The 18667-nt window shown below is 45.5% G+C and overlaps 2 protein-coding genes across 3 annotated transcripts in view; both read left to right on the top strand.

The window, feature by feature from the left end:
* The window catches only part of LOC120671010, a 38725-nt gene that overhangs the window by 8396 nt on the left and 11662 nt on the right, over positions 1-18667 (top strand). The window lies entirely within an intron of this gene.
* LOC120671009 (UPF0481 protein At3g47200-like) lies at positions 14791-16941 on the top strand. Its single transcript, XM_039951220.1, has 2 exons — positions 14791-14862; positions 15021-16941. Exon 2 carries the CDS (start codon positions 15093-15095, stop codon positions 16770-16772), a length of 1680 nt encoding a protein of 559 aa, XP_039807154.1. The 5' UTR covers positions 14791-14862; positions 15021-15092; the 3' UTR covers positions 16773-16941.

The following is an 18667-nucleotide window of genomic DNA, read 5'->3' as shown; positions in this document are numbered from 1 at the left end:
GGAGGAGGCGGGCGCGGCGGAGGCGTCGGAGGGAGCGGCGCGGGGTCGGAGGGGGCGGCGCGGGGGTGGCGGGGGCGGCGAAGGGGGCGGCGGCGGGGGAGCGGCGGCAGAGGGTCCGGTGCCCCGAATCTAAGCTAGGGAGCGGCGTAGGGGGTGGCGGCGGGAGAGCGGCTGCGGACGGTGCAGCGGCAGACGGAGCGATAGCGGGGGGAGTGGCGGCTGGGGGAGCACCAAAAATTTTGGCAGCCTTCCGGCGTCTTCTCGCGCGCGCCAGGAGAGTCTAAAAAATTTTCTAAGTCCTTAGATATTTATAGGAGCTCGATTTGTAGGGGTGGGTGGGCGCATCACCCGCCCCCAAAAATTTATTTCTAGGGGCATGCCGTGGCGCCGACCGCCCCTACAAATCTATTTGTAGGGGTGGTTGGGGGCATCACCCACCCCTACAAACAGATTTGTAGGGGCGGTCGGCGGCCACGCCCGCCCCTATAAATAGTTTTCGAAATTTATTCCGGAAATTCTTTTAAATCAGAAAATATAGTAAACATTATCAAAAAATGTTGAAATTTTTACCATACGCATATTTTGATGTGTAAAACACAACAAAGTTAATAAACCTACGTTGTATTGTATGTAATAAGAAATATGTACAAACTTTAACATCTCCTAAGTCACTACTCTCTCATACAATTTAAGAGCAACTTAGTTCTTTACACACATTCAAACAATAAAAAACATGAATTGTACTTTCGATATTTTTCACCAGAGGCACAGGTTGTTATACGCTAATGGTGAAAATTTCTCGTTGTATATATGTCGTATATATGTCGTTTTCTACTTTTTTAGGTTTAAATGATTTTTCAGACCAAATTGAGAAACCATTTGTAGGGGTGGTTGGGGGCATCACCCGCCCCAACAAATTTATTTCTAGGGGCGGCCCGAGACAACGCCTGCCCCTACAAACATATTTATAGGGGCGGATTATACCCCGGCCCGCCCCTAAAAATAGTTTTCCACTTTTATTCCAGAAATTATTTTAAATCAGAAAATATAGTAAACATTATAAAAAATTGGTGAAATTTTTACCATACGCGTATTAAAACACAGCAAAATGAATAAACCTGCATTGCACTATATGTAATAAGAAAATATGTTCAAACTTTAGCGTCTACTAAGTCACTACTCTGTCAAACAATTTAAGAGCAACTTTGTCCTTTCCACACCTTCAAACAATAAAAAACCTGAATTGTACTTTCAGTATTTTTCACCACAGGCACAGGTTGTTATATGCTAATGGTGAAATTTTCATGTTTTTTATATGTCGTTTGCTATTTTTTAGGATTAAATGATTTTTCAGAAAAAAATGAGAAAATATTTGTAGGGGCAGGCGGGGGCGTCACCCGCCCGTACAAAGCGATTTCTAGGGGCAGTCCGCGGCATCGGCCGCCCCTATAAATTTGTTTCCATATATATAGTGGACTTGTATTTTTTTCTTTGTTTCCAGAGAGCTCGAGGATAACCTGCCGCTGCTGCCGCCGCCACCCGACCCCCCCCCCCCCCCCCCCCCCCCGCCTCCAGCGCCGTCGCCCTCCACGCCTGCGGCCACTTCCGCCCGCGCGCCCCCTCCCGCGTCCGACCCGCATCGTTCCTTCGCCCTCCACGACCGCCGCCCACGTGCCTCCCCCCTGCCGAACCCGCGCCTCCTCCACCGCCCGTGGTCGTCCTCCTTTGCCGCCCATAGTCGCGCGCCCGCGATTTGGATTTTCAGATCCGGATCTGAGCTAAGGTTAGATTCTTGATTTACTTTTATTGTTTTTTATGTATAATATTGGCTAGTAAGTGAAATTTGATATTTAATTTGAGAATAAAAAATGTAGTTAGTGCAATTAAATTAACTAATTAGTTTGACAATAAGAAATTTAGTTAGTGAAATTAGATATTTAGTTTGAGAATAGAAATTTTAGTTATTAAAATTAGCTAAGTAGTTTGAGAATAAAAAATGTAGTTATTGAAATTAGCTAATTAGTTAGACAATAATAAATGTAGTTAGTGAAATTAACTAATTAGTATGGGAATAGTAAATTTAGATATTGAAATTAGCTAGGAAATTTGAGAATTGAACACATGTTATTTTATGTATGAAATATGCATAATTTTTCTATGAAGGCATATGGCAAGAGGTGGCTTTGGTGGTGGTGTGCCGCATTAGGATTACCCTTTCCCTCTGGCTCGCCCTCCTGGCATCATTTTCAGCAGAGTCAACAGGGCTAGACGGAGGCCATGTTCTCAACAGAACATTACAGCTCCAAGCATAGTAAGACCCATCTTTTGAGTATGAGCCTTTTTTTGCTTGATTAATAAGAATGGTTGATACTTATTAATATTTTGTTGCCTCTAATGCAGAGGATCGATTATTTTAAATGGCTTACTGAAGCACTACAATGCCTAGGTGGTACACCTCTATGGGTGGAAATCATAGAACGCCTACAATTCAAGAAAATGACGATCTCTTTCAAGATACCATTAAGACAAGATCCAGGTACCATGATGGCAGTAGTGGCTAGTGGGAAGGAATCACCAGTTCAGATGACTTATGAAAGAACTGTCATAAAAGCATGCCTTCTGGAACTTGAGAGCTATGGTTATCTGATTCCAGATTTGTCATGGTTTAAAATCAAAGCACTTCAACGGAATCAACATGATATTGTAAGTCTCTGTGAGAGCCTTTGACGAGAAAATCTACATGACATAGTAAGTGAATTTTGTTAATTTAAAGAATTATGATAGTTTCTACATGACATAGTATGTGAATTTTATTAATCAAAGCATATTTATAAAATTTATATCCATTGCATGATATATTTGGTAACACATTTGTGGCGATGAGTTTAGAAGAAATTTTATGTCAAGCCGTGGAGCAGTTGGGTTATTACTCCACTAAGGAGGGACCGGTACATACAAGAGAATGTCTCTACCAGGGTTCTTTTCAATTTCGAACTATGCCAGATCCTACTGCAAAACCAATGCTCACCATCTACGCCAAAGTACTTACTCGTAGAAGTGAAGCAAAGGACAGTGCACTTATTCGATCCGTGCATTGATTTTCATTGATGATGCCCTGGGGTACAAGATTGGCGATGTTAAATATGTTGACTACCTCTTGCTTCGGAATAATATTCGTTAGATGATGTAATGTAGGCATGCAATTCAACTTTTGTTAACTCTTCTATCTCTATGTGTAGTTTGTGAGTTGTGACTATGTATTGCACACTATTTGTGTAGATGTGAACTTATGTTAAATCTTTGGATGATGAGCCAATGGGTCTCCCAAAACCAATAGTTGGTTTTAATTTGTCGAACGGGTTAAGGTCAGTGAACAACAGATTGCTACCTGGACCGGCTATTAGGCCACCATACTTCTAGAATTTGTAGACTCAAAGTACTCCTATACCGTTGCCAGAAAGAGAGACTACATACACAACCTTCCACTCGTTAATCGGTCACCTATACTTCTGACACCTCCAAAGACCCTATACTTCGGAATAATATTTGATGCCTTGCCACCGCCAGAAAGAGAGGCTACATATACAACCTGCCACTCGTGAATGGGTCACCTATACTTCCGATACCTCCAAAGACAATATTTGATCCCTTCCCTCTTACCAAGAAGTGGAGGCCCTCGTGGGATCCAAGATGGCAATTTAACTGCCTTCAGACTTGTGTGGCTAGTGCTAAGTTGTTAGAGAGGATTCGGCTAGCCCTAACAAATTGTGAAGATCCGCCTCCTGTAAGAGTTCAAAAGTATGTGCTCTCCACAGGCTTGGTATTCGCATAAACTATGACTAATCCACACCATCGAGATCTAAATCAAGCGAGAGGCAAAGAGAGCTTCATTGGATCTAAAAAACAAAAAAAACCTTACAACCATTTATAGGGGCGGCCGGGGGGTAAGCCTAGCTTTTTTCAACTGCATTTAATGCTCCATGTATGTGTTCGAAGATTCGATGTGATGGGTACTGTAGGAAAATTTTTGGGAACTAAACTGGGCCTTATCTAGGAGTATCCTATTCCCTCTGCAAGTTCAGTCTACGTACTTTGGGCCAACACACGCTTGCGTGATTTTTAATCAGTACTCCACTGGGCCATGGAAACGTTGACACCACACTAGGTTTTTTTTTCAGATTTATCTGAATCATATTGAGTAGTGGGCCCATAGCATGTGGCATGTGAGAAATGAATAGGGTGGGTGGGGGCCTGGACTGGACATGAAGGGAACTTGTTCCCAGTTCCCCGAATTTTTTTTATTTTTTTATTATTTTTTATTCGATTTATCAAAAATATATGTGGCTATATTTTTTTTTTTAAAATGTCACCCTGCCGCCGGTTGGTTTGGCGGTAAGGAGTTACCGCCGGATGAACCGGCGGTAAGATCCTTGGCCCACGGCCCATGGAAGGTACCGCCGTTTGATCTGACGGTAGCTCCTTACCGCCAAACGATCCGGTGGTAAGTGCTACCGCCGCGCTGTAGCCCGGCTATAGCCGGCTGTAGCAGTCGGCTGTAGCTGCCCTGTAGACGGCAGTGCCCTACCGCCGTTTGAAACGGGGGTAGGTGTTCCCACAATTTATTTTTTATTTTTAATTGTTTTATAAGCTTTCACTGCTATAATTAATTGTATAATTATTTTAAAGACTGTCTGAACTGTAAATATTTTCTTTACGTTTAGAGATATTTCAGAAAATAATAGAGATAGCGGAGGTTAGGGAAATATTTTTTAAAAATTTATACAAATTAGATTTAACTCTAATAGTCTGTGAAAATATATTTTCATGAGATATTCATGAGTTTCAATTACGATTTCGATGTCCTATCACCTTGCATCAGATTCTTCTGCACCCCCACTATAATTAAAAATGTGGGAGTACTTACCGCCGTTTCAAACGGCGATAGACATGCGTGAACCATGCCTATAGACCAAATAGCTCCATCTATAAATAAAACATCGCCCCATCTCATATGAAGTCAGCAGCCATCTCATACGAAGTCTTTAGCCATCCACGCACGGCCACCATGTCTTCCTCTGGTTCTACCTACATTCCGTGGAACAAGATTAGAGAACGTGTGCCTCAAGGAGTGCAGGTTCCAATGTGCTTCTGCGGTTCGTTGTGCAAGCTGATGGAGTCCAAAGTTTTGGGCGATGACTTCGGCAGGAGCTTCTTCATGTGTGAGAACTACGAGTACGATCCGCCAAAGCGCTACGGCAAGGACAAAGCGAAGGTATCACCTCGCACTATCTAGTTTGCGCCTTCGGAGTTCACCACCTCTTTGTGATTTCATACAGTGGCTGGACACGGAGCAATCGACCGAAGCTAAGGAACACGTTGAGCGCAAGAGGAAAAAATGGAGGAGAAGCGCAAGAAAGATAAAGAAGAGATCGAGAAGAGGTTCGCAGAAGTGGAACGTCGGCAGGCGGAGGAGCGTGAAGCTGATAGGGAGAGGAAGCGAGAGACGGCCCGCCGTGCGAAGGAGGCGGGACCCGAGGCTATTAGGAAGGGGAAGTATCCTCGGTGCACTCAGTAGATGACTATCATGTAATGTTCGAATTTAATATTCCCTAAGGCATGTTAGGTCTAGATGGAACACGACGTTAGCGTGTTCCATGTACATGCAAGTGCAATTGTTATTGTAATTTCAATGTCAAATTAATCGACATTGTGTAATTTGTACTAGCTGCAACTAAATTATTCAGAAGCATTGCCCTAAAAATAAACTTTTCAGACCGAGGCGATGACAACTCCATTGGCATATATCGGCCAGTACACACATAAAAACAATGAAAACAATCACCGTTCAAACATTGAACACAAATGAAATAGTGGTCCACACAATTCAACGCACAGAACACATGACATGGCATGTCAGGACCTGTTGCAAACTACGGTAACGAGGTCCAATACTAAACCTAACATGCCTTAGGTAATTCGAACAAACGTTACATTATTTATTCAGATGGAGCAGTACAACATCAATCATTCATGGGCAGTACCCTTATCACGTCCCGCGATGTCTGGTTTTGCACGCTCGCCTTTGCGTAAATCTTCATTCACCTTCTTTAACCACTCCATATATTGCTGATCACGATGAGTGATCCATGTGTCAATCCACTCATGGAAATGACACCAATGAGTATGCGTGTCATCACCAGCGTACTTTTACAAACAAGAAACGATTCAAAATTAATAAAAATAATAAAAGCATATTTACAAATTAATCTATACCTGTGATGTTGCACCTCTTTTTTGGACTTCCTCGATATTCTTGCAACACCAATACCTCTGGCCAAAAGTCACGTAATCACGAGATATGCTCGGAACACAACGCATTTGGCAATAGCAATCGGGTGGCTCTACACCTTTCGGCCATACCTTGCAATCTGTAATATATCTATTGGGATCGTTAGGAGAGAGTCCTAAATTAGCCTCCATTTCCCGACGGAAAGCTGCCCAGGAGAATGAGGAGCTCATAGCTGTTTGGTTGGGCTAATTAAAAAAAGTGGAAACTGAATTGCAAGTTTGTGCTCTCAGGAACCACAAGGTGCTCTTTTATAGACGCAGGGCTGCTTGCATGTCCAAGCACTTTGAACACAGATATTACCTCTCACTGCTCCACAGTCGTCCATGGTTCTGCACTCGCACACTCCACAGTGCGCACTCATTCCACTAAAAACAACAACAGGACCTCTCACTGCTCGTACCATCAGTATTCGCACGCTCCACAGCGTTCACTGCTACAACTTTAAACACGGATTATTGCATCGACCTACTCATCGCATCGCCGACTTTAAACTCGTCGTACTGTCACTGCATCGACCTACTCATGATTATTGCACTGCCCTGACACATCCCATCGCCCGGAACACTACACGGTACCGGCGTAATCGTCACAATGTTAACCATAGGAATTACATCATAATACAACGTTAATGAAACACACAGCAGAAATGCAGTGGCATGGCAGAACCCGTTGCAACTACGGTAAACAGATTTTGATCTAAGCTAACATGCCTTAGGTAATTTAAAAAAACCCAACAAATACAACGATGCAATATGTCACTTGGACTAGGTAGTCCTAATAGCCGTACCCCCACGTAGCAAACTGCGTTAAGCCTTCTCCGCAGTATCCACCCATTGCAGGTTGCGCAGACGGTGGTGCCGGAGGGCCAGGGCCCTTGTTCTTGTGACAAGGGCAGTTGCAGTAAGAAATAGTGCATGGTTCATCTTGTGAAGCGGCAGCATTGCTGGTATCATCATCTTCGTCGTCTTTGTTACCCTCGCTCACTTCCTCGTAATGGTTCACCTTGCACTCTAGATCAAATATCTTAATCTGGAGGTACTCGATGAAATCCTGAACTGAATCAATTGGTGCAGGATCGACCCACCTGGTAAACCCACAGTTTTCTGGAGCATCTGAAGACTGCAAAACAAATTTCATGTAAGGTGTCTCAATGAAGATAAAGAAATAAAACAACCGAGCATTACCCATGCATGAGAGCATTTGAAGAAACGCCGACCGCCATCCATCCCGTCGGTGCACATCTGCACTAAGCAGTCCTCACCATGTCTGCATTTTGGCCACGTTTCTCTACGGTTATCGTATTGTCGAAGAGGAGTTTCATTGGTAAATTCACTCTTGTGCTGTGGCGGAAACTCAAACACTGGTTCCGGAAAGGAATCAGGTCCAAGAGGCCCCTCCCATATTATGGGGTCTCCCTTTCTTCCCCCTTTTCCTTTCCCAAAACCGTAGTAATTCTTCCCGCTAGACCCACCTGCAGACATTGGGTATACAATGAGCTTTGGTGTTTGAGTGGTGCTGGGAGTTCACAAGCTTGTGAGTATTTATAGGCGCACAAAGGTCTGATACCCGGAGTGTGGAGTGTAAATGCACATGAAAAGCCTACTGTATTCGCACGCTCCATAGCGCTCACTCGTACCACTTTAAACACGGACACGACCTCTTGTTGCTCTTGATTTGTACCCTCGCACGCTCAACACCGCTCACTCCTCCCACTTTAAACAACGACATGACGTCTCACTGCTCATGACTTCAGCACTTGCACGCTCCACAGCGCTCACTCATGATTATTGCACTGCCCCGACATATCCAATTGCCCGAAACACTGCACGGCACCGGCCTAATCGTTATAATTTCACTGCACGGACATATACCATCGCCCGAAATATTGCACCGGCCTACTCATCATAATGGTACGTAATGGACACATCGAATCATAGTCTGCACATGCATACATAAGATAGTATGACGGAACAAATTAATTAACAAGCTACAACCTGTAAACTAGATGCGTCCGCGCTTGCCCCCTCTCCTCCTGCCACGTCGCTCTGCAGCCTGGCCCGCCCTAGTGTGGTGCTGCGAGTACGTCAGTGGCTCCGGCGGGATGGTCTGGCAAGTGGACCGACGACCCTGCTCAGGAACAGGCATCTGCTCCACCTGACTGTAGTCCTGCGTCGCGAGTGGGGCACCCCCCAGCTGTGAAGTGCCAACGACCTCCTGCAACGGTGCAGAAGAGAAGAACGTGTTCACCCACTCCATCTGCGCGAGGTCGTCCACCTCTTGAATCTCCTCATCGTCGTCTGTTCCCCCCACCTGCCGATACTCTGATTCACAAACTTCAATCCATCAATATTCAATTAAAAATGCACTTGTTATCGTAAATTAACAACTGGTCTTAGACGTACCTAAATCGTGTATTGGACGACGAAGAGACGAAGATCCAGCGCCGTAGGGATCCATCGACGGAAACAGCGACGAGCCGGGCGCTACACAAATAAGAAGTACAAGTTAATGAATAAAGTTTTACATGATACGGTATTGTAAGTGACACGAGGTTAGAGTACGATTTACCTGCCGAGTACAAATGTGCCGGTCGCGGCACGTACGTGGGCCGAACTGCAGAACCCGAAGGTGTCGCCTTTGTTTCAGGTGGCGGTGGCGGTGGCTGTGGACCTGACTGTGCCGCGAGTGCAGACCATCGTGACGATGGACCGGTCACAGGAACCGGCCCCGAATTGCGAGGTGGGAGGAAGGTGTCGTCCTCACGACAGGTCACGGCTCGTCGGAATCGCTTGCACATATCGACGATCTTCTGCAGCGTGCTCTGGTGCTGGGCGGGCGTCATGTCATGGTACTGGCCCATACTCGACGAAGCCTCGGACTCAATCGCTCGTATGACATCGTACTGTACCGAGAAAGTAGTAACATCATATGCAACTAGTTTTTTTACTGCAAAATCAATCAGAGAAACGTACCGCTATGGCGAAGTTCTGGTCTCGAACTACGGGGTACGTCTCCGACACCCTTGCGGCCTCAATCAGAGCCTCTAGTGGAACGTGCACGACACGTGTGCGCATCCTCGGCAGGTACCACCGTAGGTAGTCCGCGAACGCCTCGTGGCTGTGCGGCCGATCCTCGAAAACGACATCGTCGAGGGCCGCGGCCCAAGAGTCGACGTAAGGACGGACATTGTCGGCCCACCGCGAGCCTGGTGGCTGACCCTGCCGTGTCCACCTATAATAGAAAGCTTGAGCGATTCAATGCTAAATGGTAGGTTAAAAAATGATGAATTATTAACAGAACTATTTATTCGGTACCTGTGGACGTGGGCCTCCACCGAGTGCACAATCGGGACCGGGGTTCATACGTCCCCCACCTCGTCTGCAGCGCTTTCTGTTTCGCTCTGTAAGATTTGTTGTAGCTAATTTTATATTTAAACTCCTCCTCAACAGCACAAATGATTGACTTAGGTTCATAACTAGGATTGTCCACGATCAAAGGGTACATGTAGTTAGCTATGAAACCTGCACTGAGGTTGCGGTGCTGTGGTTCTAATTGCTCAAGCAGCCATGTGTGCTCCACAATTTTTTTAACCTCCCAGAAATCCTGCCACTTGCCCATAAAAGCATACACCCTGAAAGGACATTCGCTTCTCACACAACGCACGTCATATGTTCTCGGACTGCTCTTGAGAACTTTGAACTGTCTTTGCAAAGAGAGAGTCGACCAACGTTTTATAGCTTCCTTCATGTTGTCACTGTTGGCATACACCGAACCGATGCATACCTCATTTTGCCTGTACTCCCAAGGCACCGCTTCACCTTCATTTACACTTAATTTTGAAAAATCATAACCGGACCAGTTGTGTGGGACATGATAATCTTCGTCGTCATCATCATCATCATCATCATCATCCGAGGAGTCATCATTCATTGCATTGTGCTGTTCTTCACCCTCCATCTGAAACTCTTCAACTATCTCTGGAATGTTTTCCCCTTCATCAGCCTGACTAGTTGTTTGACGAGGTTCGTGTGCAGCATATCTATCATCTTCTAAAATCTCGAGTTCACCACCTTCTTCATGAGATTCATGCATCGTCTCAGTTTCTTCCGATACTATATCTCCCTGGCCTTCATGATCCCCGCCCGCTTCAGTTCTAAAACTAATCTTCTCGAATGCTTGAACAAACAACACAAGCGGTAAGCCTCGGCTACTACTTATATTGACATAGTTCCTCCAGTTTTGCGTCCCTTCAAGCGGCAATAGCTCCCAAAATACTGGTTCCCTTCGACTGACCACTGCCATGACAGAGATCTCATGTTCATCTCGACTAAGGCCTAAAGCTTTAAATAGCCAATTGGATATTGAAATCCAAGGTCTCTCTAGCTCGGGGTATTTTTTTTGTGATCGAGCTAAACTCTGACAAATCTACCCCTTCAGGACCATATCTAACTTCTCCTGACCCATAGAACACTTGAAAATACAAATCATCTGACATGCCTGCCAATATTTACGATAATAATTACTCTTCCTTAGAATTTAATCAACGCTAAAAAATAATTCTGCTATTTTTACATATATCTTAATTATTTCTCTACAATTTTTATTACTGACAACAATTTCTATTTTTCTGTAATATAATATTAATTAATAATATTTTTATGCGACAAATATGTCTGTTTGAACTCATTAATATTTTTAATTATATTCGTATGTAAACTAATATTTTCAATTACATGTTCTACAATTTTGTATCGTAATAATTTGTTTTCGAATCACTAATATTTCTACACATAAAAAAACAATTTCTACACATGAAACTATATTCAAATAATTACACGCTAAAAACTATTTCTACACATAAAACTATATTCAAAAACACTAATATTTCTAATTCTAATCTACCAACTATTATTACTAAAATTAAATTTTAAAATGTACCTGCGATCCGAGTGGCGAGCGCCGTCTCGGTGCGGCGGCCGGGAGAGCGCGGCGAGCCGCGCCGCCGGCAAAGCCTGGCGCGCGTGCGGGAGCCGCGCGGGGGGCGGGCGGGCGGCGGCGCGGGGCAGCGCGCGGGCGGGCGGCGGCGCGGGCGGAGCGGGCGGGCGGCGGCGTGGGCGGAGCGAGCGGGCGGCGGCGCTGGGGGACGGGCGCGCACGGTTTAATACGCCGGACCTTACCGCCGGTTGAAACGGCGGTAGGTGCTTACCGCCGGATCATCCGGCGGTAGGTTCCACCTACCGCCATTTCAACCGGCGGTAAGGCTCGGCCCACCACGCCCCACGGCGGAACGATCCTACCGCCGGTTCATCCGGCGGTAACAACCTTCCGCCGGATGAACCGGCGGCTGGGTGACATTTTTGAAAAAAAAAATCACGACATATATTTTTGATAAATCAAAAAAAATATGAAAATAAAAAAAAACTCCAGTTCCCACGGGGCATGGGTCCTTGTCCACAGCCCATAGGTCCAACTCGCCATCAAGCTGTATACTAATGGTATTATTGTCATGCATCTTCAAATTGCTAGCTGCAACCACGCTGAAATGAATGGAGGGACGAATGATTGGCGGCAGGTGGGGGAGTATGTACAACCCTGAAACTTCGCCCAGATCGACCTCTGTCAACTACATTTCCATGCCAATAAATTAAGACCGCCGCCCGTCTAGAGCAAATATAATTAATGCTGGCAGTGAACAAGGTACTGCACCATCAATTCATTTCATTTCATAGGGCTGGATCTTTCGTGTCTATGGTTCAAATGGCGCCAAAAAAATACGTTTCATGTTTATCTAATATTTTGTCTAGCCATGTGTATTATCTAGGTCTATGTGAGGAGGAGTTGGAGATGGCCCAAAGTACCCATCCCAACGACAATGTCGATAGAGGACGAACCTGTCCGACCTTTTTCTAGGAACGGGATAACCTGAATTTTGTTGTGATATTTGGCGACCGTACCCATCCCTCGTCGCCCCGCATCCAACTGCAGAGAAGGGGATGAAAGATGAAACCAAACAAATCTTATCTTATTTTACTATTACTAATTGGAAAATTCTTAGCCACCTAGGATCATAGGTGGACACTCTAAAAAAATAGAAAAATCTTAAAAATTCCTCACAGAAATCAGAAATATCTAGCCATCAATTCAACAACTCTAATTATAATAGCCATTGAATCTATTATTTTTCCTAATAAATTACCCACCTCCACCATTATGAAAACTAAAGTAACACCCTAAACATGTATCTTACCCACCTCTGTCATTATAGAAAAAATTTAAAGTGACCCCCTATAATCGTCTGGCAAGTCATTTAATACAATAAAACGAACTGCTAACTATAAAGGAAAAGGATGTCAAACCACCCTGTTGTTGTGAACCGCCCTACCCATCTATGCCATTATAAAAATAATATAAATAACTTTCTAAATTTGCATATAAGTTATCCAATTATATCATTATTAAAAGTTAAATTAATCCCTAAATCTAAATCTAAATCTAAATCATATAACTATAACAAAGCATTAAAGTGCACCAATATAAAATTGTAATTACTATTTGTAACATTATTAATATATTATTTATGTTATTGTCTATATAAAAAGATACTACCCACAATATGTATCACCAATATTCATATATGATGAAAAATATAAAAATATCAATTCACAAATAAATGGTTAATATATATACCAAACAAACATGGAGGTGCGATCCAAAATTAAATCTATTGCAGCTAGATAATGATACATATGTATTTTAGAGTATGTGCTAGAATGCTTAATAAATGAAAGAGGGCATGAGATAGATAATTATAATTATTAGCTATAAACTTTATCATATTAATTGAGCACCGGTTGATAGGTTAGTAAGAGTAATTCGAGGAAGCTTGGCATTGTCGTTGATGAGGATGCCGTTGACACAGAAAAATGAGCAAAAGTTCAAGGGCGCCTTCCGGGCCGGGACATGTCAGCGAGGAAGGAGCGAGTTCTGCAGATCCTTTTCAACAGGGACTTCGACCCTATGGTTATGGATCCTGACATGGCTGAGTTGGGCAATGTTGAGGCTAAGGCTCCAGAGCCCCTAGCTACTTCGTCGTGTCTGTCGTGGAATTTCAAGTGTGTAATTTCAAGTGGCGTGTGGCCCCGGTAGCATCATGATTACCGTAGTCACTTAGTGTTGTAACAAAACTCTTTCCTTCTTAATGAAAAATGTGCTTTGGCACGATCTCAAAAAATTAAAAAAGTCATCGCCAGCCGTTGACGTACCTCGGAGTCGATGGCTTTGCCTGCTCTGCGAAGCAACCCAGCGCCCTGCCGGCCGGCGGTTGGCTGCATGCTTTTGGATCTCGCTAGCTGCTCGGAGCAAGTACAGTAAGAGCAATCCCAACCCTTCAACTCAGCTGGTTTCCATAGCATTAAATATAGTGCCACATAAGCAAAAAGCTGAGTTGGCAGGAGAGTTAATGAGAAGAGAAGAAAAAACATGAAGAAACCAGGTTTCATGCAAGAAACCATGTCTACACGAAAACCAAGACAAAAAAAGAGGTGATTGGAGAGAGAAAAGAGAGAAGAAATATGATTGGATAGTAATTTATTTTGAAGAAACTATCCATTGGGGATGCAGTTTCTATAAGTAGTGTCTATATGACATGGCAAGTATAGAAACTACTACTAGTGTTTTGGGTTGGGATTACCCTAAGGTATAGTTAGCTGCCGAAATAAACTGTCACATCATCCGAATCCAACGTGGAGTGAGAAACTAAGAAAGAGAAGGAATAGGCGAGTCACGAGTCGCCAGCCTAAAGCGGGCACATGTGCACGCCTAAAACTCCATTGGCTGCGCTGCTGCTGCGCTCAGCATTGCATGAACTGCATTGCTCCCCCCCCCACTGCGCCCGCATTTAATACTCGCCACGCTGGATTTTCAATCCACCGGCTGTCGGCGACTTTACTAGCATGCTCTCATTAAAGATACCCTCAACCTCAAGCTTCTCTTAAAGGACTCTTTCCAGGCGGGTGATACAATAATATGTTTTGTGGTAGCTGTAAATCTTGTCGTGAGAGATGGTGGCCCCAACCATGTGGGGGTACGTGCATGCATGCGTCCATCAAGGCTAAATTGCATCAACGTTATCGTATGTAAAGCAATTGGGCAACGTTAGATGACAACCTGCGCTACAATAATAGGAACTGACGCTCTATATACTCCCTCTATTCACTTTTGATAGCTATATTTCACCTTGACACAATGACCAAGGAAAATAACCTTACTTATTATATAATAAATGCAACACGGACTTTTTTGTTAGTCCTCCAATGCTTTAACTGGAAACTCCTCGTTATTAGTGCTATTTATTGCCACATCCCATGCCAATAGCAAATATAGCTATCATTTATGAATATTTGAGTTTTTGAAATATATCTATCAAAAGTGAATGGAGGGAGTATAAGACGAGCGTCGAGAAGGCTCCTGCGCTGTCCATTTGGATCTCCTTTTCTTCTGCGCTGTTCGCTACTGTAAGTACTCTTTTTCTCTTCTCCATTTGGATCTCTTATAACTAACCCTGCTGAATATATGCTTCTCTCATGAGTAAATATCATTATATATCTAGCACCTAGCATGCAGTTTCCTTCTCTTGCATGTTTCACTATTAACCATTCCAACATTCTCGCAGTGCTTATTGCAGCAAACTGCATATCGCTGCGTGGGTTCAGCTTAATTAACGGTTGGACCTAGCAGCGCATATATGGAATCCACTTCTCCATGGGCGGGACCTTACGAGCTTCAGCTGGCCAAGAACTGGACCGCTGAAGTAGCACCAGCTGATGATCCTCAAGTGTGGGCTCCTGCCGTCGGCCACCCTTTGCAGTATGAGTCCATCGCCGGCGACATGTTTGGTTCCTCCTGCAGCCTCCAACCGTATGTCGTCCCTGCTAGCAGCTACTGTGGCAGAGGGCAGCAGCAACTGGTTGAGTACAACTACTACAACTACTATGCTGCCACCGCACAGCATCATGATCCAGATCCTATGAAGACCTATATTGATCCAGATCTTATGGAGAGCTACATGGTTAACCCTGAGAAACTGTTCCAGGAAAGACAGGAGGAGTTCAAGGATGATGCCAAATTGATTAAAATGAAGATGCATAGGTACCCTCCAAGCATTCGAGCTCTCGGCGATTGGTGTACTGTGCCCAAGGTTGTGGCCATCGGCCCTTACTACCACCACCGAGACCACCTCCAGAAGGCGGAGAAGATGAAGTATGTAGCTGCGCAGTACTGCATCCAGGAGTACAAAAAGGTCAACAACAATTCCGGCCTCTCGGTCCAGAACTTGTATGATGCAGTGGTCTCCGTTGCTCTGGAAATCCGCGGCCTCTTCGACAAGGACGTGATGGCAGGTATCAGCTACGAGGGCGACTTCCTACCTATGATGTTCTATGACGCCTGCTTCTTGGTGATATACATTCTTAGGAAGTCGGGCGCGTCGTTGGACAGGGACCTGTACGATTTCTTCGAGGCCAACGATAATGACATCGCTCTTGACATCATGCTGCTTGAGAACCAGATCCCCTTGCAGGTGGTGGAGGCCGTCATGAACATGTGCACGGCCGAGTCCATGGAGATAATGGAGATGTTCATTGCTATGTGGTGGGAAGATGGCTTTCTGCAAGACCGGGTTCGTTCAAGAAAAGACCGGGTTGTCCCTGGATCATCTCGTGTTTCCTGGGTCCAAGACTACTACAATAAAGCACCGCATCTCCTTGGCCTCCTCCGATTCTACGCTGTAGGAAAAAGAAGAAGAAGCACCAGCAAACCCAAGATGTCACCTTCAGATTTAATGAAAATGGAATCGATACCACTTTCAGCCGGTGCTATCGAGCTTGCCGAAATGGGCATCTTCCTCACAGCCAACGAAACAACGGAGCTCCCAGACATGGGCCTCGACAGGAAATGGATCGTCTTGGCCGAGCTCTCCATGGCGCCGCTGTGTCTCAACGATGCACGTGCAAGATGGCTCGTCAACATGGCGGCTCTCGAGCTATGCACGACTCCAGATTTTTTTGACTATCACACGGCCGAATTTGAAGACTCCGCTGTCTGCTCGTACCTCCTCCTGCTGTCCATGTTGATGCATCGGGAGGAGGACGTGCATGAGCTGCGAACCAACGGTATCCTGCAAGGAGCAGGGCTCAACAATAACAAGACACTCGACTTCTTCACCAGCCTGCATAGCCTGCGCAAAGGACGCTGCTATGCCCTCGTCATGGTAGAGATCCAGAATTACAGGAACAAGAGGCCGTGGATCAAGGTGTACAAGTTTGTTTACAACAACTGGAAGTATATCGTCGCGGTTGGCTCCACCATTAGTGGTATTATCGGTATCATAGTGACGCTCATGAAGCTCAAGGGCGCCCATTATTGATATGAGAGAGATGCATGCACGTAGTATTTCCCTGGAACTATATTGTTGGTGCTTTTAGTAGTTTCTCTCTTTTTCATTGTACCAGAATGTATTTAGTATGTGTCTAGTTGAATAATAACAATCTGGCAGCGAATGTCTCTGTAGAATGGAAGTAATCATCAGGCACATATATGCTCCTCTCGGAGGTTACAGGTACCAAATATGTCCCAGATGGAACGCAAACTCCATAGGTAGGTCAGCATGAGACCAAACATGAGCAACTGCGCTGGTTCTTCAACGTATGGTGCTGTTGCTGCACCTACTCCTCCTCTTCCAAACACTAAACTGAAGTACGCACACACTTCATCGTCCCTGCAGACCTGGCACTACCGGAAACCGCCTGTTTCTCGTGTGTCCTCACATTTGCCGTTGCCGTCATGATGAACACCCAGAGAATGCCATCCGCTCCATGTTTGTCGTGCGTCCGCCGCACAGGCCGCCGCCCGCCCTTTGCTGCATCTTGGCCCGTCGCGGCTGGATGTTGGCGCCACTCCACCGGATCTGCGGGCGAGCGTGGCCGGCGGCAACGTAGCTCGTGGTGGCCGCCGCGCCGTGCACCCCCGGCGCGAGCTCCTCCATTGCCGCGCCGAGCGCCCCCCGTGTGAGCTCCACCAGGGCCGCTGCCGAGCGCTCCCGCGGAGCTCCTCCATGGCCGCCGCGCCGAGCACCCCCGCCGGGCTCCTCCATTGCCGCCGTGCAGAGCACCCCCGCGCGAGCTCCTCCACGCCCCCCGCACAAGATCTTCCATGGCCGCTGCCGAGCGCCCCCGCGGAGCTCCTCCATGGCCACCGCGCCAAGCGTCCCCGCGGAGCTCCTCCATGGCCTCACTGCCGGCCAGCAGCTCGACCTCCATGGAGTAGGAGAGAGGAGAGATGGGGAGAACATAGAATGAGTGCTGGGCGGTGGAGACGATAAGACCTTGGGTCTTGTGCGGAGGGGGGGGGGGGGGGGGGGGGGGTCTGTTGTGCAGTGGAGAAATTAAAGATGGGTGCTGCTCTGGTGGACCGCTTTACGGCCCCGTTTTTCAAAGACGCACCCGCCTCTGAAAATGCATTCATTTTTAGAAGCGGGTGACGGTCTCACCCACCCCTAAAAATGATATTTTTAGAGGCAGGTGGTGCCATCACCCATCTTTAAAAATGCACCCATTTTTAAGGGCGGTTGATGGCGTATTTTTAGGGTCAATTCTATTGCTACAGTAACCGCACGTTATTTGTAGGGAATGGATGCGATTTTGGTCCATCCTTGAAAAAAATTAAAGTGTCTACAAATCGTTTTTGTGGTAGTGCTGAATACTTAAAAGCTGGACGTAAAAGATTAGGATGTTTCGATATAACTAGATAGATTAAGGGTAGGTTCAGTATAAAGGTGAAAAAAAATAAAGCTTAGGAGAGGAAGCTTCTGGGATTTTTGGATTTTAAAAGTGGAACCATAAGGCTAGCTCATGGCTTAAAATATTGTAAAAGCTAGACGTAAAAGATGAGGATATTTGGCTCGCTTCAATATATTCATTTCAAAAGCTGAAAAAAATTAAAGCTTAGGAGAGTAAGCTTATGGGATTGTTGGATTTTAAAAGTTGAACCATAATGACTCACTACCAGAAACCGATCTATGCCGTGTGCTAGCGGCTTTGCAGAGTGCCCAAAATCGGGCACTCGGCAAAGATGACTTTTTGCCGAGTGCTAGCCAAAAAGCACTCGGCAAACACCACGCATCACTACTAGAAAAAGAGCTCTTAGCACCGGTTGGAAACAAGCTTAGGTACCGGTTTTTCAACCGGTGCCCCAAAGTGAGACCAATATAGTCAGGCTTTGACACCGGGTAAATCAACCGGTACCTAAAGCCACCTTTGGTAC

The sequence above is a fragment of the Panicum virgatum genome, chromosome 4N, assembly GCF_016808335.1.
Source record: "Panicum virgatum strain AP13 chromosome 4N, P.virgatum_v5, whole genome shotgun sequence".
NCBI lineage: Eukaryota > Viridiplantae > Streptophyta > Magnoliopsida > Poales > Poaceae > Panicum > Panicum virgatum.
The sequence above is the reverse complement of the archived record's forward strand: the minus strand, read 5'-3'. Positions and strand labels throughout refer to the sequence as shown.

Bases quoted from the DNA above. Each gene is read 5' to 3' on its own strand.
- LOC120671009 (XM_039951220.1), top strand. From the start codon at position 15,093: ATGGAATCCACTTCTCCATGGGCGGGACCTTACGAGCTTCAGCTGGCC.